This window comes from Perognathus longimembris, chromosome 10 (genome assembly GCF_023159225.1).
Source record: "Perognathus longimembris pacificus isolate PPM17 chromosome 10, ASM2315922v1, whole genome shotgun sequence".
NCBI classification, from domain to species: domain Eukaryota; kingdom Metazoa; phylum Chordata; class Mammalia; order Rodentia; family Heteromyidae; genus Perognathus; species Perognathus longimembris.
Window position 1 is genome coordinate 59,402,127 of NC_063170.1, and position 23,937 is coordinate 59,426,063.

Below are 23,937 nucleotides of genomic sequence, written 5' to 3' on the forward strand. Positions count from 1 at the left end.
AGACAGCTCTGAAGTGTCGGGGAGGCCACAGCATAGTGGCTATTGCATTGTCAACCCACAATGGGGACTGTATACAACATGCTCAACCCACATGACGACACGGAGAGCAGTGGCTTGAGGCTGGATACATCAGGCATCTGTGACAAATCCATCTTCCATCCATGGATCTGATTCATCAGGGGTGGGAGAGCCTGAGCTTTCAAAAGTAGTGCCTAGTGATTCTGATGTAAGTGAATGTGACTATACTTCCAGACAAACTTGGGGTAGCTAAATGCCAGGTAGGAGGAGGGACAGTGGCAGATGTATATGAGGCTCACTTTTGTGATCAAACAATAAGCACCCACGGTGTGCTTAGTGCATGGACTCCCTGGGAGTCACAGACATGAAAGTTAAAGAGTCTCACAGTCAAGGGTGAGGGACAGAGCAATAAGCCACTGTCTATAAAACAGACATTGGCCTGCAACAAGATGCTATGAATATAGAGGAAAGCAGAGGCTACAGAGGACTAATGCACTAGTGGGCATGAAGGCTGTAGGACAGTTTTTCGGGTAAGCAAAGGGAAGAAGAGAATTCCCAGCAGCAGGAATCTCAGAAGACAAATCTGACTAGCATTCAAGTCTCTAGTTCATCCAAGAAAAGGGACAGGAGTCTACTGCTACTAGAAAGGAAGGACAGACAGACCAAGTGCAATTTTTGAGGCTGGGCAGTGGGAAGTGACATGGTTAAAAAGTGAAAACAGCAATATAGTGAAAAGGTAGTGCAATCTACACGCCTGTGGTTTTCCTTTCCTTAAAAACTCTGGGGACATTGTGCAAATTGACTTGTTTCTACAAGCAACCCAATATCACTCAGAGATGCAAGGACAAGATCCTAAAACCCACACCCACAGAGAGAGGGTCATAAAGAAGAGGCGATGGCCCAGAATTAGAGCAAATTTCCCAAGGATCATGGACATATGAAGTGTGAGCTAGACAGAGTGGGGTACATGGGAAAGGAGATTGAAGGATCAAACAAATTCCAACTCTGAAACACTGGTAGTCAGGGTCATGTAATTTGGCCTGAGGACTATAGATTATGAACTTCTCATTCTATGCCATCCGCAACAATTAGTTTCACCAGTCTAGAGAATAAAGTGAAATCTCACTGTGTCTTTACAAAAACAGGGTAGTGAAATGGTGAGCAGAAAAGGAATGTCATGGAGAGAAACCAGCTCGGTTACAGAATAATCAGATAGTGCTGACAGTGTCTTGTGTTCTCAGCTCTATGGGCCCAGAAAGAACTCAGGAGAGGGGCTGGGGACATGGCCTAGAAAACAGCCAGAAGCTGCGCTGTGGCTCAAGTGGCAGAGTGCTAGCCTTGAGCAAAAAGAAGTCAGGGACAGTGCTCAGGGCATGAGTCCAAGGCCCAGGACAAAAAAAAAAAAAGCAAAAAAGCTCTAGTTGGGCTGGGGTGTAGCTCAGTGGCAAAGCACTTGCCTAGCAAGCGCAACCTCCTGGGATCGGTCCCCAGTACCAAAAAAGAAAAGACCAAAAAAAAAAAAAAAAAAAGAACTCAGGAGAGAGCTGAGATAACGTGACGGAGGTCTGCAAAGCATCATGAGAGTAAAAGGAGACTCCGCAGGGGAAAGTCAACTTGCTTTAGGTGGAAGTCAGAAACACCTGGCAAGCCAATGTGTATCAGGCTCTGGTGTAGGACTCAGCAGCAACAGAGACCAGACCCTAATCTGCATGAGACTTGCATTCCAGTGACAAGACCAGAAAATTGTGATGATACTGTGGAACAGACACACCAATAAAATAAAATCTAGACCTTGGGTTTGCATGTCAGGATGCACACATCATTCCACATCAGTGGCTAGGAAAAGTCTTGCCTGGAAGATGGCCCGTGAATAAAGACTTGAGAGTGAGGAGAGACAGTGCAGATGATGACAGGGAAAGTATTCCAGGCAGACTGGGCTAACCCATGCTTGGGATTCGGGGGGAAAAAAGAGCAAGGAACTGAAAGACATGGGCAGGGAGGAGAAGAGTAGGTGGGAGGGAAGAGCACAGTCTTCTGGCTACTCAAAGCCCTTGTTTTCTGCTTGGTGCTGGGAGGTTACAGATGGCTCCAGGGTTTAGGGCCTGAGCAACTGGAAGGAGAGCCTCACTGTCAAGTGTTCCATCTGAGCTCAGATGACACAAGGGGAGCAGGTATGTGTGCCAGGCAGCTAAGGTGGTCCAGCACATCTTTGGTTGAAGAGACGTGCATAGACAAGAAAGAGGAATGGGATCCATCTGTTCCTCAGGATCTACCTTCAGGGGTCATCAGCTTCAGCTGGAGGTGCAAGCCCTGGGCCTGGATGGGACAGGGAATGGCCGGAGGACTGTGCACACCCTACAAAAAACTCGCAGGGCAGAGGGTCACCATGCAATGTAGGTGAAGCAGTCGAGACACACATGGCTAGAGTAGCTCCAAGAATCAAAAAAGGGCAGGGTTTTAAGTATCCAGAAAAGGGGGAAGAAACGTCCTCCCTCGATTCTCTGCTATAATCCAAAAGACTTCATTGTATCTCCTTACAGCCATATAGTTGATTATCTTTTACTAGTGAATGCAGAGACACTGGGCTGAAGACTTCTGGCGGGACATGTGAATGTAGGAAGGTGCTGGCAGGCGGAGAGCAAGGTTGTACTGGTAACAGCTGAAATTCACTAAGCACTAAGTACACATATTAGGTGATTCACAGCCAAGTCTCTCATTGAATCCTTAGAACAGCACTATGAGATACATCATATGACTATGCTTAGTCCACAAACAATGAAATCACAGCTTGGAGGAGGGTGTATGACTGTGTATCACTGAATAGTTGGCTGGAAGGGAGACCAGGCCAGGAACGGGGGTCAAAGGGGAGGTCTAAGTAGAAGGCCTTTGGATGTTGTGGAGCTCAAGGCTGATATCATCTGCACAGACAGGCTAGCTTCAGTGACCCTCAAGGCCCTCCTGAGAACCTTATAATTCTAGAACATTCCTGGGGGGAGAAGGGGAGGAGTTACAAAATAACTTCTAGGACAAGTCATTACACAATCCTGAGTGGAAGGGAGAGCTAGTATAAATGGATTCCCAGAGAGATAAAAGTAGTTCAATAAAAATAACAAGATGATTGATCAGGCAAAAGGAATTGAATCTACAACGTTGAAATGAATTATGATTTCTCAATGAATATAGCCATTCCTACTAAAGGTGTGGACACTATGACAACAGCAAAATTCACTTTATTACTGACTTTTACAGAAAATAAAATCCAAGTTTGCAGTAAGAAAGACAGTTTGTGCCGTTACAAATGATGCAATACATATTTAAGTGTCTATGTAGGTGTGTGTGCGCATACATACATGCTAGTTTGGTAAGCACTCTCCCACTGAGCTGCACTTCCCTATTACACATTTATCCTAAAAAGATACTAGATGCTCTTTAAAAGAAGATTTGGACTGGGCACTGGTGGCTCGCAACTGTAATTCTAACTACTCAAAAGGCTGAGAACCAAGGACCACGGTTCAAAACCAGCTCAGGCAGAAAAGGCCAGCAAAAAGCTGAAAGTGAAGCTGTGGCTCAAGCAGTAGACCACCAGAGCCAAAAAGGCACACAGAAAAGCAAGGCCCTGAGTTCAAACCCCAGTGCCTGTACCAAACTAAAGTAAGTTTTGGTAGCCAAATACAATAGCAATAGCTAATGCCTATAATCCTAGTTACTTCAGAGCCAGGGATTGGGAGGTGCAGAGTTCTAGGCCAACCACTCCCCCTCCCCACTAAAACTTCAGGAAACCTCTTCTCAACCAATAAAAAGGTGATTCGTGCCTGTCACTCCACATAGATGGCAAGTGCAAACAGAAACTTCTCAATCCAAACCAGCCCAATGTGGAAAATAACAAAGCAAACTGGCCTGGGAGCAAGGCTCAAATGGTTCAGTGCCTGCCTGGCACACATGAGGTTCTGAGTTTAAATCCCCCAACTACCACAAAAATGTGGGCTTGCTGTATGAATATCGACACTTCACAGGATTCAGAAATGGTCTGGTAAGCAGAACAAACACTGACACATTGAAAAAGAAAACCTCTGGGTATTGTTTTCACCGGCAGCATCCACAATTAGACCACAACAGGTCCAGGTGTAATACCTTAACAGAAGATGCCAGAAAACTACAGCCTACCCGCACACACCTTTGAAAACAAAGGTTCATTATTTCAATCTGCTCCAGCTTGCCCTAACCACCCCTGTTATGACAGCAAATGTTCTCAGAATCTCATACTGAAAGTGAAAATGCTTTGGAAGCGAGATTCCATCTCCTCCACCCCCAACTTCCTTGGGTCCACAGTAGAGAAGCTCTGAACATCTTAGAGGCTGGTCTGGGTTCCGACGGGAAGTAAATAGTGTGTCTTCACTTATAAAAATGACCATTACCTAAAAAAAAAAAATACTCGGGCAGGCATCTCATGCCAGCTTTAAAAACAAGCAGCTCGGTGGCTACCAAGCACATTTCTCAAGAAACAGCCACTTCTCTTCTCACCTAACTCTTAAATTATGATAGGCACAATGTTACCAAAATCCTTGCCAGCTTGAAGGGACCGGAGCAGACTCTTGAAGCGGCTGGGCACCCAAGCACCTATTGATCCCTGGAACATTTCCTGTGGTCCTATTAAGGCTGCCAGGCACGGCCTGGGGGATTTAGCGAGTGCCCACCATCAACCCCTGCTCTGGGCGGGGGGGGGGGGGCAGACTGGAAATGAACAGGGTCCTTCTTGGATGTCCCGGTGGGAGGCGGAGGGCGGGGGATGCTGAGAGGATGGGGAGGGCACCGCGCCGGAAAGTCGGCCGGTCCCCCTCGCGACCAGGTGCCCGAGCCTCTCCAGCAAAGCCGCGGCGCCCGGAGGGCGTGGCCTAGCGGTCAGCACGGCCGGGACTCGTGCCCCCCCAGGGGCCCTGGAGGAATTCGGGGTGTCGCAGAGGGCAGAGACGCCCGTGCGCAGCGCCGACGCCACCCCGCGCACTTCTCAAGGGGAGCTGGTCAACTTTTCCCGACTGCTGGCTGCCACGCGCGGGTGGGTCCTGCCTTCAGCAACCCCGGAGCCCCGCGCGCGGGTCTGGGGAACCACCTCGGCCGCACGCGGGGACCCCCCGCGGGCCCCCGACGCGCCCCTCCTCTCCGGGAGCAGCCAGAGGACGGAAGGGAAGCGTGCGCAAAGTTGGGCGGCCCTGCAGCCGCCGGTCGCCGCGGCCCAAACCTCAGTTCCCGAGCCCGCGGGGCGCGCGGCGGGCCGGGGTCCGCACCTCCGCGCGGGGCGGGAGCTTCCTGTCCCGGCGCGCACGAGGGCCGCGGCCCAGCGCACCCCGGGTCTCCGGGCCGCGTCGAGCCCGAGCGGCCGCGATGGCGGCAAGGCCCCGTGCCCCCTCACCTGTCCAGCCAGAAGGTCCAGGACGAGTGCAGCGGGACCCCGCCCGGCTCGAGCTGCAGGGCCGGCAGCTCCGGCAGGCCGAGCGGCGGCTCGGGGGCGGCGGAGGCTTCGTGGGATCCCGGAGGCTCCTGGGTCCCGGCGGGGGTCGCGGCGGCCGGGGGCAGCGCCATTTTCTCCGCCCCGCCTGCCAGGCCGGCGGACGCGCGGACCGCGGGGCGAAGGCGGCTGAGTCACCCCGGCCCCGCCCGCCCCGCCCCGAGCCCCGCCCCGTCCGCCGCCCGCCCGGGCCCGAGCCGCGCGCTGGGCCGCTGGGCCCCGCACAAAACCAGGCCCGCCAGGGACAGGCAGGGAGCCCGCCCCTAGGCTGGGGGTGGCAACCCGGGACTAGCGGGTCGTGGGGTATCTGGGGCTGAAGAGCCATCGGAGAGCAGGCTCTGCAGCCAGGCATGAGGTCGGAGGGATGGAAAGGCAGGCTGTGGACAGATGGAGGTAGGGGTGGACCAGTGGCTGGGATCTGGGACTCACATGGTGCGAGGCAAGGAGGGACGGATAGACGTACCAGCAGTCTGAAGGATGTGTGGGACTGCTGGCAGGTGGCTGGAGGCGGGATGGAGGGATGGCGGGATCTGGAAGGGCAGATGGAGGCACAGTTGGATGTGACAGATAGATGGAGAGGGGAACCAATAGCCAAATGGATAAAGAGACTCTGAGGCCCTGGGGGCATCAAGACTACAGCCAGGCAGACAGAAGGTGGAGCCGGGGAACCGCTGACTCAGGGCCTGAGGTTGTGGCAGGTTGCATTCCTCATGGTGGGAGCATCGCCTAACCAGGCTTATTGAAGGGCCTCTAAGCTCCTTTCCCGCCCTCTTTCCACTCACCAAGTACCCACGTGAGAGGTTCAGCTTGGCACACAGCGTGGCTAACTTTCAAACAAAGTTCTCAGGGTCAGGTTTCTCCAAACCTGTCCCCAATCCACAGGCAAGAAGGGAGGAGGAAAGAGGACAGGGGGCACACCCAGCCAAGGAACAGCCCGGAGATTTGTGGGCTCATAGACAGGAAGGCCCCTGTCCACATCTCCATCCTCTCTTTCTAAAGACAAGCAGAGGTGAGAGGCAGAAACTCGCATCACAATCATAATGGGGCCCGTGGCCGCGGGACATCCAATCAGGCCAATTAGCAATCCAGGGCAGGGGCTCTCCGGAAAAGGTAACCAAAGTTGGATAAAATGACCACAGTGATTACAGAACAAAGTGCTTCATTACCCACACTTGGAACACAACCTCTGCACCACCACCCTATGGTGCACCGGATGGATGCTCCTTACGATGTATCTTTGAACGCTCTCCATATCAAAACATTCAGATTGCATCTTAAGGCTTGCAAAGCAATTTGCTGTAAAGAAGTAATATTTAATTCGCTATGCTCTGACATGTATGTAGTTTCCAGACATTTTCTTTTTATAAATAATGATGCCATAAGCCTTTTTATATTGATGTCTTTTCTCAGCTGTACGAACTTATCTCAGAAGAACTTAAGAAAAATAGAACTGCTGGCTGCATTTAAAACAATCTGACACATCTTGCCAAATTGTTGCACATGAATTTATATGTAACTGACTTCAATAGGTGGTGAATGATTGTGAAGATGTATATTCACTAAGTGACGTGTTTTTGTGTAAAGTTCTATGCATTGGCAGAATGCTTTCTAATGATTAGAACTTCTTGAATTGTCAAAGTTTGGCTCTTTCTTATATCACTTAACAGTCCTGTCAGTAAGAAAGGGCTATTTTAGAAATTTTATCTGTGGTTTCTATTAAAAGAATTGTATACCACATGATTCATTCCATTCAGAATTTAGACCTAGGAACGGGCTGACAGTCATTTGTATTGAAAAGCAAATATATCTTCCTTTCATTTTGCTTTGGCTCCTAGGATGCTCAAAATGGCATTTGCTGCTTAATCACAACACTGATGTTAAAACACTGCAGCAACATTAATTTTATAATTAGTCCTTTTGCTACTTTAACAACCTCAGTGCACAGATGCATCTTATATCGTGAAGCCCCAAACATATTTGGGGAGTTGTTGGCATATAAATAAATAAAAATTAAGTGGTCTTAAAGCCATTAAGTCAGAAAGGGGGAGAGAAGTTGGACAAGTCAAGCAGTGAATAAGAGAACAACTTGAATTTCATTCTTGTTTGACACGTGTGAGAAATGCAATTCTTCTCACTGCTCTTCAGAATCATCTTAGAAGCAAACAAATTACCCAGATTCCCCTCATCTACCCGCTTGGTAACTCTAAAGCAGTAATTAGAATTTCTAGGTGGAAAGGGAGTGTGGAGATAACCTAAGCACCCCTGTGACCTTACAAATGAGGAAGCTGAGGCCAAGAGGGGTGAGGTGACTTACCTGAGGCCACAGCTCTAGGGCCTGACAGAGGTGGGACTAGAACGTGGGTAGCTTGAGGTCCAGGCCAAGGTGCTCATCCTCTGTACCACACAAAATGCAGACGACTTGGGGTGCCAGGAGAGAGGAAGAGGTGACCCCACAGCCCCTAGCAATGAAAACAACAAAAAGGACTTGAGGCACTCATAAATAATTAAGCAATTAGCTGCAGCAGCTACTCCCCTCCCCTCCAGCATCCAGTCACCAAGGCAACTTGGGCAGGGTGCCTGGTGGTTGCCTAGTAACAGTGTGGTCGGTTCCCCTGACGTGCTCCCTAGACATCAAAGGATTGGAGAGCCAGGAAGAACCTTAGGGAGGAATCACTACTTTAACACCTTCAGTTTTCAAATGAGAAGATGAAGGCCCAGAGAAGCTGGTAACTAGCCCAGGGTCACACAGCTACTCAAGAGGCACCACCAGGCTCCATTTCCAGTTGCTTTCTATTGTACCAAGGCTGCCTGGCAGGCTTCAGATGGAGGAGAGACAATCTTTCCACATTTCACTACAAGAATGATAAAGTCAAAGCCAGTGAGAAAGCAAGAAACAGAGACCTTGAACACTCATATGCAATTAGCAAGAGCTGGTAATCCCATCAGCCCAACTTTCATCATCTCCATGGCAACATGGGTGAGGCGGGTGCTGGTTGCCTAGTTACAAGTGGTTCTCTCTCTCTTCCACTTACATCCGGCTCCCCGGGAATCACAAGAGCAGTAGAATGTTGGAGTTGGAAAGGAAGGCAGAGATCCTAATTCCATCTCTTCCTTTAAACAATGAGGGGCTTTGGGACACAGTGTAAACTGCAGCCACAGAGCCAGCTAGTGCTGAGCCCTCTACCACCGATGGTCTAGCTCACAGCATTGTGGGAAGGGAGTCACCTACCCCCTAAAGTATTTCATCAAGAGGAGAACTTCTACCACTCGTCTAGATGGTGCCAATGCTAAATACAGAACTTGGCATACAGTAGAGGTAGTCTGCCCAGTAGCTAGATTCTGGTCTCCCTTGAGTTGCAAAACCAGTTACCACTAAATCTCGCAAGTTATCTATCCTCTCTGTGCCCGAGACTCCATGTGGGCACAAGGAGCACCCAATGATCCACCCTCTTGACTCATGTTTAGAATTGGGAGGGGGCACACACTCAGGGATCCAGTCAATAGTGCAGATGCAGTAAATGTTAGGCCTGCACTTAGTCCATTCAGTAATTACTCATTGTGGGTCTCACAGACAAACATGCTATCCTGGATGCCTGCAATTCATCTGGTAATACACACCAACGACATCCCCATCCTGGGAGATGATAGTGCAGAGTACACGCAGGTATGTGTACACAGATGTACATATGTATTTACATTTTTAAGTGTTTGTTGAATGGGTGCAGGAACTCATTGGCAAATATGCTGTTTACATTGCCAGCCTCCTTCTTGAAGACTGAGAAGTTCCCTGTTTACAGGGCGTGATGCTATAAATATGTACACGGCCTGTGTTCTCTGTGGGAACTCCATTTTTCCTTTCCAGTTTAAAGCACAGAAGGAAAAGGAAGTCACAGCCACTAGATGGCAGAGGCCCGGCCTCCCAGATTTAGGTCACTGGAAGGCACAGCCCCTGCCTGGAGCCTCCAGCAATGCCAAGTGTTAAAAGTTGCTCCACCAAGGGCAGTAGAGCGGGGGTGGGGGTGACTTGCGACTATTCTGAGAAGCTTCGGGTATGTGGGGAGTCTGCAGTGTGGTTCCAGAGTGAATCCTTGCCAGGTACCCATAGCTCACACCTGTAATCCTAACCACTCAGAAGGCTGAGATCTGAGGATCACGGTTCAAAGCCAGCCAGGGCAGGAAAGTCTATGAGATGCTGGTCTCCAATTAACCACCAGAGAAGCTGGAACTGGAACTATGACTAAAGTAGTAGAGCACTAGCCTTGAGTGAAAAAGCTCAGGGACAACACCCAGGCCTCGAGTACAAGTCCCAGGATTGGCACCAATCTCCCCTATTCCCCTCCCCCCCCCCAAAAAAGGGCTGATTTCTTTGAGAGTGCTCTGAGACCTCACCAAGTTCCAGCCAGCTGTACAAACTTTGCTGAGCTTCAGATCCCTCGCCTGAGACATGAGCACGATAACATCAGCTCCTCTTTTGCAAACAGTGAGTAGAAAAGGCTCAGCTGGTTCACTTATCTAGATGCTAGAAGACCCTGAAGGCCTGGTCCACACCTGCAAGGGAAGGGGAAGGGTGCAGGAAGTGGCATTTGTTAAGCATCTGCAGTGAGGAAATAGGTCTAACCAATCCCTGAGCCTAGAAACTGGCATCAGGGTTAGGTAGTTCCACCCTCCACATCCTCACCCCTGCCCACTGCATCCTATTCTGCCTGGCACCCCTGGGGCTGGTCTTCCTCTGTCACCCTCAGTGGTGTTCCCCACTCCTGGCTGTTACCTCCTGGACAGCTACTGTAACGCTCTCCTCACTTCCAGTCCTTGTCCTCAACTGCTTCTAGTGGTTGGCGTCTGAAATCCCCAGAGGAGCATCTAAAATCCTTCACACCTTTCCCAATACAGCTGCAAGTCTATTTCCAAATATGCTCAGACGTAGATATGTGTGTGCGTGTATAGCTATATTTACATAGACTTAAGAACGTGTAGGTATACATTTATATGAATAAATCCAAACAGAATTGCCCCCTAATCCCTTGAGGCGACCTCTCTGTTGGCACAATGTGAGCTTCTGAGGACAGGCCTAACCCCAGTCATCGGATCCTCCATTCTCAACAGTCTGCAGGCATGGAACAATCTGCTCTGCTGAACCAATGACGGGCCTGCCCCCCCCCACACACACCTGGCCCCCACATTCTAGGGTGAAACCTTTCCTCTCTGCCAAGCCACTTTCTCTCATGATCCTTGAAGGGCCTGGAAAAGAACCATCACAGGAGAACCATCTCTAGCACACTGCAGAACGGGACTCGAGATACAGAGATCTGGAGTCACGGCAGAGCAGGACCCCCAAACTCATGCTTTCCTCCAGAAACCTTGGCAGAGGGACTGGTGAAAAGAAACCAGGCTTCTTCTTCCTTACAAGAAGTCCCACTGATTTCAGAAATGCTGGATTTTATGACTAGTCTAAGAACTCTAAATTATAAGGCTGCATGGTATTCCACTGAGAGAGATACAGTGATTCAAATGATCAGCTTGTTTCCTTTTCCAACAAGGGGTTTGTGTTTATCATGTAGCTCTGCATCCTACCCAAACATGTCTGGGGTCAGCCAATCAGAGGCCTAGATGTAAGAAATGGGCTAACAGACAAGCTGGCAGGCCTTAGCTTGGTCTGCAGTAACACTAAGGAGGGAATGTGACCAAAGGAGAACCTAAAAATGTGTGCCGGAGTCTGTGCTTCAGAGCTTTGTGCATGCTTGGGGCTCCGTGAGCCTCCTTGTCAAGGGGAAAATGAGCGTGCTCAGTGCCCTCAGGAGGGCAGAAGCAGGGCAGCTGGCCGGGCTGTCAAGAGGCGGTGCTGGTGGTGGCTTCCTCACCGCCCCCCCGCCACTAGAAAGCCAACCCAACTGCTCTCTGCTGATGGATTGTGGGGGTCTCTGCATGGGGGGAGAGCTTCCCTTTGCAGGTTCTGAGAACCACAAAATAATGATCATGGAGTGGACTTTGAAAGATATCTGAGTAATAAACTTTTCTAGAATTAAAGCACCTTGTTTGGTTGTTTGGGTTTGTTGCCATTGTTTTGTTCTTCAACACAGTCTCACTTTGTAGCCCAGGCTGGCCTGGAACTTGGAGTCATACGGCCTCAGCCTCCCAAATGCTGGGGTCACAGGCATGGAACTGCTTGCCTGGCTTATAAATCATTTGCTTTTTGAGAGCTAAGCCCACTAAAATTTGAGAAGTCATTATCAAAAGATGGGCAATTATTAAAGAGACATTAAGCAAATTTTGAAATGAAGCCATGTTATTTGCTCTCCAAAATCAGTTGTGACTGCATAACTCAAGCAAAGTGCTGTCTTCAGATTCACAAAGATACTCTGCAACACATGTAGAACACACATAGCCTGGGGAAGCCATGGCAGTTGCTAAGTCCATTTTCCTTTACAAACATCAGCTGGGAGCAGCCAGGAAGGGTGGGGTCCAACTCCTTACTCCTTCCTCATTGTCCTTTGTTACTTAGTACGTATATAATGGTAAGTTACATATCATGCAATTGCTTTTAAGCTTTCTTAACCTTGGTGGTAAGATGCTACCATGTTTCCAGAGCTAAAGCTATTTACTTCTTGACATGATTCAGTTACAAAATCTGAGCTCTCCTGGAGGGCTTGACAAATAAGATGCCCCTCAGGTGCCTTTGTCCTGAATGTTTCATGGCAAACAGTTACTGCCACAGGCAGTGAGGTGGGAGATCCTTAAGAATTGGTTTTGCCCGGGCATAGGTGACTCACCCTACAATCCTAGCTACTCAGAAGGCTAAGATCTAAAGATGGAGATTCAAAGCTAGCCCAGGAAGAAAAGTTGTGAGACTCCTATTTCCAATTAACCAGCAAAAAGCTGGACGTAGAACTGTGAGCTCAAGTGGCAGAGTACTAGTCTTGAGAAAAAAAAAAAAGAAGCAAGCAAAACAAGGCCTGAGTTCAAACCCCAGTATTTGCACAGAGAGAAAGAGAGAGACAGAGACAGAGACAGAGAGAATATCACTGATCACTGTTGTCCTTTCCAAACCTGTCAGACCCTTCAGAATTATACTCTGAATCATCCTGAATTTGGCTAAGTCCTTATCATTCCTAAAATGCCCAAGGGCCTTGTCTTCTTACTGTATTGGACTTAAAGTGTTGATGTTACATTAAGGATAATCTTGTCAATAAAATGCAGTACTGTATTTTTTAGATTTTGCAAAAGCATACTTAATGATCCAAATAATTTCTAATTTTTCATTCTGAGAGGAAATCGTTAATAAAGCCATATCCCTTGCAAGACTAGAAATTTAGCTATGAGAAGACACAAACCGCCCATAATGGCAAGATATAAATTAGCAGTGAAGAAACAGCCTGATTGCAATGTCCAGATGGAAATAAAGAACCAAATCACTCTTTGTCAAATCAAATCACATCTTAATAAGTTGCTGCATCATCTCTGTTGATTTAATTAAACTGGAAGATATCAGAGAATGATTATGACCTGCAAGAACATCTTCATTTCCTATGCTCATTAGCATCTGGCCTATGAATCCTCTTGTTTTATTTTGAAGGTGAATTTGCCTCTAATTGGCTAACCTTCCCAAGCAGCCCATATTTAAAAAGAAAACTAGCCCCCCAAATGGAAATAATCAGAATTAAGAAGCAGAAACCCTAGTGTTTGGTCAAGTCTTTTATCAAGGAGGGAACTGAAATACTTCTTTTAGGAGGCTAGCTGATAACTACAAGTTGTCATGGAAACAGGATGTATTCAAATCATATGAGGAATGACGTTCTTCATTTGACTAGGTGTTCATCTCTTCCAAGTGAGGTGAAATTGTCGTAGCTGAAATCCATTATGTTCCTTTCAAATCTGCGTTAACAACAATCAGTTCCTTTCTTTTATATAGGAACACATAGAGAGATACTCTCATAAAACAGAGAATTAAAATTACTTGTGAAGGAAATGGTGTGTAAATAAAAGGACACACAATGAAAATGAATCTCATAGTATAAATCCTCTGACGTGCGGGGAATGGGATGGTATAACACCTCCGTCTCCTACGAGGGACAATATCAATCCTCAGTAGCGTTTGCAACTACTTCCCACAGAATGATCTGGGCCATGAGAGTTCTCTGCAAGTTGAGGTGACTGGCTAGCCAATTCAGTGTCTCCACTGATAACAACAGACTCCTGTCAGCCCACAGATCCGATTCTTTCATTTTCCTTCCTTCCTTCCCTTCCCTTCCCTTCCCTTCCCTTCCCTTCCCTTCCTTCCTTCCTTCCTTCCTTCCTTCCTTCCTTCCTTCCTTCCTTCCTTCCTTCCTTCCTTCCTCCCTTCCTCCTTCCCTTCCCTTCCCTTCCCTTCCTTCCTTCCTTCCTTCCTCCCTTCCTCCTTCCCTTCCCTCCCTCCCTCCCTCCTTCCCTCCCTCCTTCCTTCCTTCCTTTCCTTTCTTTCTTTTTTTTTTTATCGCGGCAAAGTCTTGCTATGCTAGTCTAGCCCAGGCTAGCCTTGCACTATCCTCTACTTTTGCCTCCTATATGCTATGATTACAAGCATGTGCCACCCTAGCCCATAAGTCCACAGATTCTTACAGAGCTGCAGAAGAAAGGCAGAGCAGTGGTGAGCAGGCACTTCCTGTGGTGCCTTAGTGATGGAACCCAGAGCCTTGCACATGCTCAGATAAGTGCTCTACCACCGCACCACACCCTATCACAGAAAACAAGCTAGGGATGGCAGTATAAGGCAATAATACCAGTTTCAAAAGGAGACAGGGGTAGGTGGACTGTAGTCCAAGGGATGCTCTAGGTAGATAAAAGCGCAAGACTCAGCCAGGTGCTGCTGGCTCACACTTGTAATCCTAGCTAGTCAGGAGGCTAAGATTTGAGGGTTGCACTGGAAAACTAACCTGGATAGGAAAGTCTGTGAGACTCTCTTCTCCAACTAGCAGCAAAAACCCAGAAGTGGAGCTGTGGCTCAAGTGGTGCTGAGTGCTAACCTTGGGCAAAACAGCTCAAGAGATAGCATCTAGGCCTTGAGTTCAAACCCCAGCCCCGGCACCAACAAAATGATAAATTTTAAAAAACACCCCAAAATCAAACTAAAAAACACTAAAGCAAAAAAGGTCTGGTGATGTGGTTCAAGTGGTATACTGTTTGCTGAGCCAGTGTAGGTAAACCCGAGTCCTGCCAAAGACAGGTTGAGCTAGGAGAGAAGGGGAAGAACAACAGAAGGAGCAACGCTGATCAATATGCATTGTACTCAAAATCTGACTTACTAAGGTAAAGCCCTTTATACAACTACTCAAAAATTTAAAAAATGTAAAAACCAATTAATGAAAAATATGACTGGAAATAATAGCTACCATTTTGTGAGTCCCTAATTATGTTCCATACTAATCCATACATCAGCCTTAAAAGTAGGTAAGCTTATCTATACTGGGCCAAGATGGTTAAATGCCCATCCCTTGGCAGGAGGCCTGGAGTGCAGCCCTCATCTGTCTGTCTGTTTTCGTGCTTCTGCTCCTAACATTGCCCCAGTCTGTGGAAGGTGTGGTTCATCCCTCTGACAGCATCCCTATCATTCAGAAATGAGGTCAGCCTTGACTTAGGGAAGAGTTCTGGTAATAACTGCAATGAATCGAAACACTAAAACACATGAAAAAAATCAATCACCCAAGATAGAGTAAAATCAAATTGCACCATACGAAAGGAAAACATGAGCACGCGTGTGCGCACACATACATACTATAAAGCAACAGAAACAAGGACAGAGAGTTTCTTTTTTCCAGAGGAAATATAATAGATAAAGAGATAAAGGAGTATTATCTTTGATAGTCTAAGAAGAAAATAAACACTGCCACACTAAAATTCTATACCCAGTGAAATATCTTTTCAAAAACAATGGAAAAAATATCTACAAGAAAAAGAGCATAAACACACTTTTACAATTGGCCCTTGAGTACAGTGAAAAAGTTTGGGTATTATAGATAAGCCAAATATAAGATGACATTAAAAAGGGGCAAAAAAGGGGCAAAGTCCCACCCCATGTGGCCTTACTTCATCTAAGCAAGCTCCCCCTCCTAATAGCCCATCCAGCTGTGAGCCGACCAATAGATGAGATTGGCTGATGAGATTGGCAACCTTGTGATCCAGTCACCTCTTTACTGGTCCATAAACTAGGGACCAAGCTTTCAGAAACATTTTATATTCAAGTCAGAACACAGACTGGGTTAATACAACACAAATAAAAGCAATATATGAAACAACAGCACAAAGGTTGTATGAACTATTGTAAGCCTTCGAAGTTTGTGAAGAGACAGATCAATTTAACATAGATTGCCATATGCTAAAGATGAGTGCTATAAACCCTCAGTAAAACACTAAAATGACAAAACAAAGAATAACAGCTAATAATCCAAGAAAAGAACTCAGAGCAATCACAAGTAATGATCTAAAGAAGAGTATGAATAGAGAGGAAAGGGAACAAAGGACACATAAGACAAACAAAAATCAAACAACTAGATTTACATCTTACCATGCTAGATATAAACAGTGTCCATAACCCCACTGCTAAGGATTGTTAAACTGGATTAAAAAGCAAGGCCCCAAAATACTGCTGCCTGCAACAAGCAGTGCACGTTAAATAAGAGACAGATATGAGTTAAAAGTAAATCCCAAAGTGTGTATTTATTTTTCTACACATAACATGCAGAAACTTTCTAATGTGTGCCAAACCACATGCTTGTACACATGTGCAAACATAAACAATCACACCCTGAAATCCCAGAATTTGGTGTAAACAATATGATCTTTTGTTTGATTTTATGATGATAGCCCACAATAATTTTTGAAATTAAAAACTGAATGGAGAAAAGTATACCATTAAAAAGCAAGCTGGAGAGTCTCCTTCAGTAAATCTCAAAACAAAATATGGCAAGGAATGAGAGAGCTAACTAGTAAGACAAGAGTGGATTCACATAGAGGAATAGTCATCCCACACATTTTACTCCTGATAGCAGCCCTCCAAAATGCATAAAGCAAACATTGCTAGAAAAGGAGAAACATACAAAACCCTAATTATAGCCAGAAATTTCAATACTCCTCTTCAAAAATTGGTAGAACACACACAGAGAGAAAAAAGTCAGAGGGAACAGGAAAGATTTTAAACACCACTATCAAACAACTTTGTCTGATAGTCATAGATGACTCCACCTAAGACCCAGAGCGGTCTGTCCCAGTAGTGCAAGTCTCAGGATCCAGGGCATGTAACTACATTCTGACACAATGGGATTATATCAGAATAGCCTACTTCTACATAACCTAGGGACCAATTGGGGAAAAACAAAGAAATAAGAAGGGAAATTAGAAAGGATTCTGAAATGAGTGAACCTAAGAATACACGTATCAACTTTATGGGATGTTGCTTAATGGATTTTTGGAAGTCAATTCATAACTCACATGATGAAATCTAGACATTAACCCAATGAACTCAGCTCCCAATTTGGGTGTGGTAGCACACACTTGTAATCCCAGCTGCTCTGGAGTCTGAGCCAGAAGAATTTCCAGTTTGTGAGACACTGTGTCAAAACAAGAAAGTTTTGAAGGGTGAAGAATGTGGATTGAGTCCTTGCCTAACATATGCAAAGACTTAGGTTCAATTTTCAGTATAGAAAGTTGAATGGACAGGGAGTAAAAACAAAGGCAATCTCAATTCAAATTAAGTAGAAGGAAAAAAAAATAAAATAGAAAAACATTAGAGAAAAATCAATGACACCAAACAGATTCCTTGAGACTACAACCTTTTGAGATTCTTAGAGAAGTAGATCCACACATAAATGGAAAACTAGTTCTCAACAGAAGCACAAACAAGATTTAGTGAGTAATAAAATTTTTATATAGTGCTGGAACAAAGCCAGGCACCAATGGCTCATGCTTATAATCTTAGATATTTAGGAGGCTGAAATCTGAGAATTGCAGTTCAGAGCCAGCAGGTTAGGAAAGTCTGTGAGACACTTATTTCCAATTAACCATCAAAAAGCCAAAAGTTGACGGGTAGCTCAAGTGGAAAGTGCCAGCCTTGAGTGGAAAAACGCAAGGAATAGTGCCCAGGCCCTGAGTTCAAGCCCCAGTACAGGCACAAAAAAAAGGGAGAGGGCTTGAACAACTGGATATCCATGTTTGAAAAACTATACATAGCACGTGTGTTTGTGTGTATTTGTTTTTAATTTGTAACAACGCCTTACAGATAGGTGCAAACAGGAAATCCTCTTTTGCAACCCAGAACTCATTGTTGAGTATGAGGTTTGGGCACATGAAAGAAAGAGTATGAAAAAAGAAACCCTACATGATTTTCAACCTCTATCTCACACCATTTATAAAATTTAAGAATGAAACATAACACTAAATTAAAGAATCTAAGATAATAAAATTGGTAGGAGAAAAATCTTTATGACTCTGGGTTAAATGAGAATTCTCCAAAAAGCATGATTTATCTAATAATCCAAATGGGTAAAGCAGAGGTCTCAAAATTATAGCCTTTTGTTTTCCAAAATCCGCATTAAAAGAACAAAAAGGAGAAAGTATCAGGAGAAAATATGTGCAAACAATACAGCTGGAAAAGAACTTGAGTCTACAATGCACACAGAATTCTCAAAAGTAAATAAGAAAATCTATTATCTATGGAAAAAAATAGGCTAAAAAATGAAGCGGTTGATTATAGCAAAGACAATGGCCTAATCACTCCCCACCAAACTCCCTCCTTTCCTTTACCTGTCTTCTGATGGTACTGGGGACTGAGTGGTCCCGGTACCTTCCAACCACTGCTTGAGCCATACCTCAGTCCTAGCCTCTGCCTCTTAAGGGTTCCTTCCATCCCAATACATGAAGGTCTGGGGAACACAAACCTTATCCAAACCAAGGCAATAGACTAGGTAAGTCAAGAAGCAGATGCTATATCCTTAAAGACCTATGTTGTAGGCCTCCACTCTATAATACAGGATGCTTTAAAAGGGTGGGCCTGGAAAATCTGTACCTTAGGAAATCTTGGCAACTGACCAATAGTGACTGGATTGTTGAGTGAAGGCAGAACGGCAGCAGAAGTGAGGACACAGAACAGCAGCCTAGACATGTCAATCACGCCTTTAAGTCAGGCACACAGTGAGCCTGGAATAACTAGTTTGACACTCAGAGCAGCACCTGGGGAGGGGGGTTTGGGGGGAGGGTGCGTGAAAATGGAGATCACAACCATAGCTAGCTCAGCCACTAGAGGGAGCTCCAACAGCCACTGAGTGTAATAGAAAACGGTTCATCACACAGAGCTATGGCTTTAAGACACAGGAAACATTTTATCAACGAAGTAACAACAGAATTTTAAGTGGTGATAATAGATTAATGTTGACTCCTGGTTAGATTCTTTTTAATACTGAAGGTGTTCAGTTTCAGGCGACCAAAACACTGCCAGTGACAGAGTGGGTATTCTCCATTTTGTACTTGAATTGGGCAATCCCCAACTTGCTATATTGCAATTGTGTTGATAGGCTTTTCTTCTGTCGTGTATTCCTCAATACCACCCCTTCACCAAGAAGTCAGACAAGCCAAAAGCAGAGCTGTGGCACAAGTGGTAGAGTGCTGGCCGGGACTGAAAAGACTAAGTGCAGAATCCAGGCCCTAAGTTTAACCCCCTACCCTCACCCCAACACACCAAGAAGTCAGACTTGCACGTCAAACAGCCTCAATTTCCACCTTGCCCTGCCACTTTATACTGCATGGCCCTGTGCTCTAATTAGTGCTCAACTCAAGTTCTACCTCTGGAACATGGGGTCCCTAGTGCCCTAGCATACATTAATCAATGAATGCAAGTTACTTTAGCACATTAACCAACCACCACCACCACCAACAACAAAAGTGGCTCTGGGACTGGAGGCATGGCTCCAATGGCAGAATGCTTGCCTAACAAGCACAAGGCCTTGAGTTAAAGCTCTAGTATTACCAAAATAACAAAACCACCAAAAAGTCACTTTTCTAGTAAATACACTGCAGTATAAAGGCATCGGCAAAATATGAACTCTTTCATCCCTCTAACCAAGCCCACTTTTGCGGGAATGCCCTGAAGCCAGAAATGCAGAAGTTCACCCAGGGTTCCCCTGGCCTCAAGACACCATGCAGCCAGCCCTTGAGAAGGTGCAAGGAAACAGACCTCACTGGTCTCTGTTTGCTTATAAAATCACAGCCAGAAGTTTGGGTCACTTTCACTCCCTACCCACCTTTCAATAAAGGCACCACAAAAGGCCACAGACATCACTTCGCTTGGTTATGCATTATTTTGTACAATTCCAAATTGTCTTAGGACACTTACAGAACTGCACAACTATCACCACCACCTATTGTTTTTTTTTTAACTGGCATTTTTAGCACCTCAAGTCCAACACAATACCCCTAAACAGTCCTTTTCCAATCACTGACAAATATGAATCTATGGGTTTACCACTTGCTTCTGGGTATTTCATATAGATTATTTACATGATACATAGACTGTAGGGTGTGTGTGTATGTGTGTGTGTGTGTGTGTGTGTGTCAGTTCTGGGGTTTGAACTCAGGGTCTGGGCATTGTCTCTGAGCTTCTTTTGCTCAAGGCTAGCACTCTACCATTTGAACCATAGTTCAAATTCTGGCTTTTTCTGTTTATGTGGCCCTGAAGAACTGAACCCAGGGCTTGGTGCTAGAGTGCTAGGCAAGCACTCTACCACTAGGCCATGTTCCCAGCTCAATACCTAGACTTTTAAATTTTTGTTTCTCTCACTCGGCATAACATTTGCAAGGTTCACACAAGTTGGAACATTATGGAACAGCTCTTCATTCCTTCTTATGAATGACACCACATGGATGGGTGACTTTTGTTCACTCACTTGTGTGTGTATGTGGGTATGTGTGTATGTGCATGTGCATATGTGTGTCGGGTCTGGGGCTTGAATTTAAAGCCTGGGTGCAATTTTTTTTCCCCTCAAGCTAGCACTCTATCACTTGAGCCATAGCTCCACTCTGGCTTTCTGGCGGTTAATTAAAGAGTCTCATGGACATTCCTTCTTAAGCTGGCACTGAACCACAATCCTCAGATCGCAGCTTCTCTAAGATTACAAGCATGGGTTATGGAGCCACCCACTCATTCATTCTTCATGAGCACTTGCACTGTTTCTTCCTTTGGGTTAGTATGATTATGGCTTCTATGAATATTCATGCACAGGTTTCTGTGTGGACATGTTTTCATGTGTCTTGGGTATATATCTAGGAACAGAACTGCTGGGTTACAAGGCAAGGCTATGTTTAACATTTTGAGGAGCCGTTCAAACATATCCTAAAGGAGCTGTGGGATAGTTCACTCCCACCAGCATTGTATGAACTCCCTTCTCCAGGTCATTGCCAATACACACTGCCATGAGTAATGGCTGTGGACATATTTACTACCATAGGTATGTGACACGCTCAGTCCAGATTCTCAGACCCTACACGGAAAACCACAATGGCTAAAAACAGGAACAACATGGCAGCAGACGATCCAATATCAGGTAAGAAATCTCTCTCTCCCATTCTCTCTTTCTCTCTCTCTCTCACACACACACTTAAAGGGCTGTATATATTCTGAAATGTGTGCATTTGCCTGCATTATTGCACATCTTAAAGAGGCAAGCCACCACAACAAACCACAAGGAGCATGTCTCTCCACCAGCAAGGGGGAAAAAAGGGCAACTCAAGTAAGAAACAGGGTTTCTGGGAAGGAATTATAGAGTCTTCACAACCCCAATTTATCTGACTCACATTTATACCTGCCAGAGGACTATCAAGGACAAATTATCCACACAGTATCCTGCAGTAACCCTGATCAGGGACAGGGAATACACAAGTCCGTCAACTCAGTGTACACACACAATGTACAAGTACTGGTCCTGTTAAGGTAAGAGAAAATAGGAATACAGTTACCACTTGGGTCATGTTACTTGTGGACATACATTTTGCCATGCTCTTTGAAAATCTTTCAGATTCAGAGGTTCAGAGAAGTCAAAAAGTTAGCCCGAGAATGCTAAGCTAGTAACTGGCAGCCTGTGGGTTTGAACCAGAGTATACCCAACTCCAGCACCTGTTTGGTTTTTTTGTTTTTGTTTTTTGCCAGTCCTGGGGCCTGGACTCAGGGCCTGAGCACTGTCCCTGGCTTCTTTTTGCTCAAGGCTAGCACTCTGCCACTTGAAACACAGCACCACTTCTGGCCAATTTCTATATATGTGGTGCTGGGGAATTGAACCCAGGGCTTCATGTATACGAGGCAAGCGCTCTTGCCACTAGGCCATAGATGAACCCAGCACCTGTTTTGATTCTTAGTTATAGCTTCCTCCCATGGAGAGGCCCAACAGAGTGACTGATGTCTTTGATGGCCTAGCATCCATTGGGTATAGATTTTGTCTAAGAGTTGAGAATACAGCTAAGTCAAAACAACCTTCTCTAACTTGGTGCTCTGTGTATTTGTTAGCCCAAAGCCCAAATCTGGAGAGGGGATAGTGGTTAAAAAAAAATGGCTGCCATGATCAAGAACCCATGGCCTTGGTACCAACCAGTCCCCTGGAACAGTCTGGTTTCCATGGCCACTCACACCCTCTACATGTGCATCCAACAGGCAACATTACCAATTTGGGGTGTTTGTGCGTGGGGGTGGGGGAACCCAAACTTTCCTATGTGCAAAAGGAAAATTTGGTTATAAGTAAAATGGAAACTTTTTATAGGGGGAAAATCTTAGAGCTGCTGTGCTTTGATATGCAAGTACTCAATTTAGTGTCTAAGAAAGTATTTAAAAGTCTTGCCTGAAGCTTCCTAGAAACAGTAAAAGGAATAGCAGTTGATTTCATTGGCCAGCCAATGAAATGTTGATGACTTTTCCTTAAGTATTAATCTACTCGGCAAATGTTGAGGAGAGATGGAGACATATAAATGCTGTGGGAGTGTTGTGATTTATACCTTATTTTTTTTTTCTACTGCCACTTCTGTTATTTGATTCGGAGCAAATGACTAAATCTCAAATCCCAAAGAGAAGCATATGGGACCATATAGGTAGCAATAGAAAAGCACAGAGGAATGCAAATGACAGGGGGAGGATTACCTCTTCTTCAGCATCTTTTCTGAAGATTACATCTTCAGAAATAGTTAACAACCCTTCACTTCCATTTTCTTGGATTCACAGCGAACTTCAGTGTTCAGGAACTCCAAGAGATCATGCAATACAGTGTCTCATTTACTAAATGGGAACCGTTGAGACACTAAGCACGTAAGTGACTTGCTGAATGACATGGAATACTTTCAGGATTCCTGCCACGTGGGGCAGATGCCAACCCTCCGGTAGGAGGACAAGGATTCTCCTTTCCTCCCAGGCTCTGTGGAACATGCAGGTGTTGGATGAGGTCATGTGGGAAAACAAGGCCCTCACTGATGCACAGGCATCCTCGTTGGTTCCATTGCTGTCTTTATAAAGTCCATAGCTATCTTTCAAGTAGAAACTTGTGGTGGTTCCGATAGGGGATGGGGAGGAGGGGGGACCACTTTGTCTCACATTGCTAGCTCTTACTGGTGGTGAAGGTCAGATCAAATCAACCCTCCTGTGCCTTATCTGCAAACACAAGACTAAGAAGATGGACACCCCCTGTCCCATATAGTGCCGACAGTGATTCAAGAAGCAGTTGGGGATTTGTCACAGCAAGAGGCCCACAACAAACACTCTAGCAAGTGGAAGCCGCCATTGGTGTTCCCATAAGGCCCCCGGCTGGAGTGTGTCTGAGCTGTAACAAGGCCTTTACCTCCCCTGTGCCGATTCAGTCCTAGTATGAGGGCCCACGCTTTGTGGGGGCTCATTCTCTAGGGCTGTGTGTCTCATTTTCTTTTTAAATTTTATGTGTGCTGGTACTGAGACTTGACCTCAAAGGCTTTGTGTTCTTGCTTGCCTTTTTTACTCAAGGCTGGCACTCTACCACTAGAAAGTCATACCTCCATTTCCAGCTTTTTGCTGGCTAATTGGAAACCAGAGACTCATGGATTTTTCTTCCTGGGCTGGCTTTGAACTATGATCCGCAGATCTCAGATTCCTGAGTAGCTAGAATCACAAGTACATAGCCACTGATACTTTATGTGTTTCACTTTAAACAAAGAAATAAAGAACTATTTCTCATCCTCTCCTGCTGACAATGATAGTCAATAATATGTACATGTTATAATGTGGAGCTTCTAGAATACTCTTCAGAGAGACAGCCAACTACATGGCAGAAAAACTATTACTTTGCCCCCCTTCTCTTTCTTTCCACCTGGAATTCCAAAGCAATGGCTGGGTTGTCTGCGGCCAACTGTGATCAAGAGGGAAGGGTGAAATGATTTTCACAGACCCAGTC

General features: G+C 45.8%; 1 protein-coding gene and 1 non-coding gene across 2 annotated transcripts in view; one reads left to right on the top strand and one right to left on the bottom strand.

Moving 5' to 3' along the window:
- Eif4e3 (eukaryotic translation initiation factor 4E family member 3) overlaps positions 1 to 5,618 on the bottom strand; it is a 37,738-nt gene extending 32,120 nt beyond the window's left edge. The window contains 1 exon segment of the mRNA XM_048356154.1: positions 5,426 to 5,618. Within this exon segment, the coding sequence (XP_048212111.1) occupies positions 5,426 to 5,595 (170 nt within the window). The 5' untranslated portion in view covers positions 5,596 to 5,618.
- Positions 5,619 to 17,720: 12,102 nt separating this feature from the next.
- Positions 17,721 to 17,848, top strand: LOC125358890. The gene has a single exon (XR_007212418.1). It is a non-coding gene; the product is annotated as a small nucleolar RNA SNORA40 (small nucleolar RNA).
- The last annotated feature ends 6,089 nt before the right edge of the window (positions 17,849 to 23,937 follow it).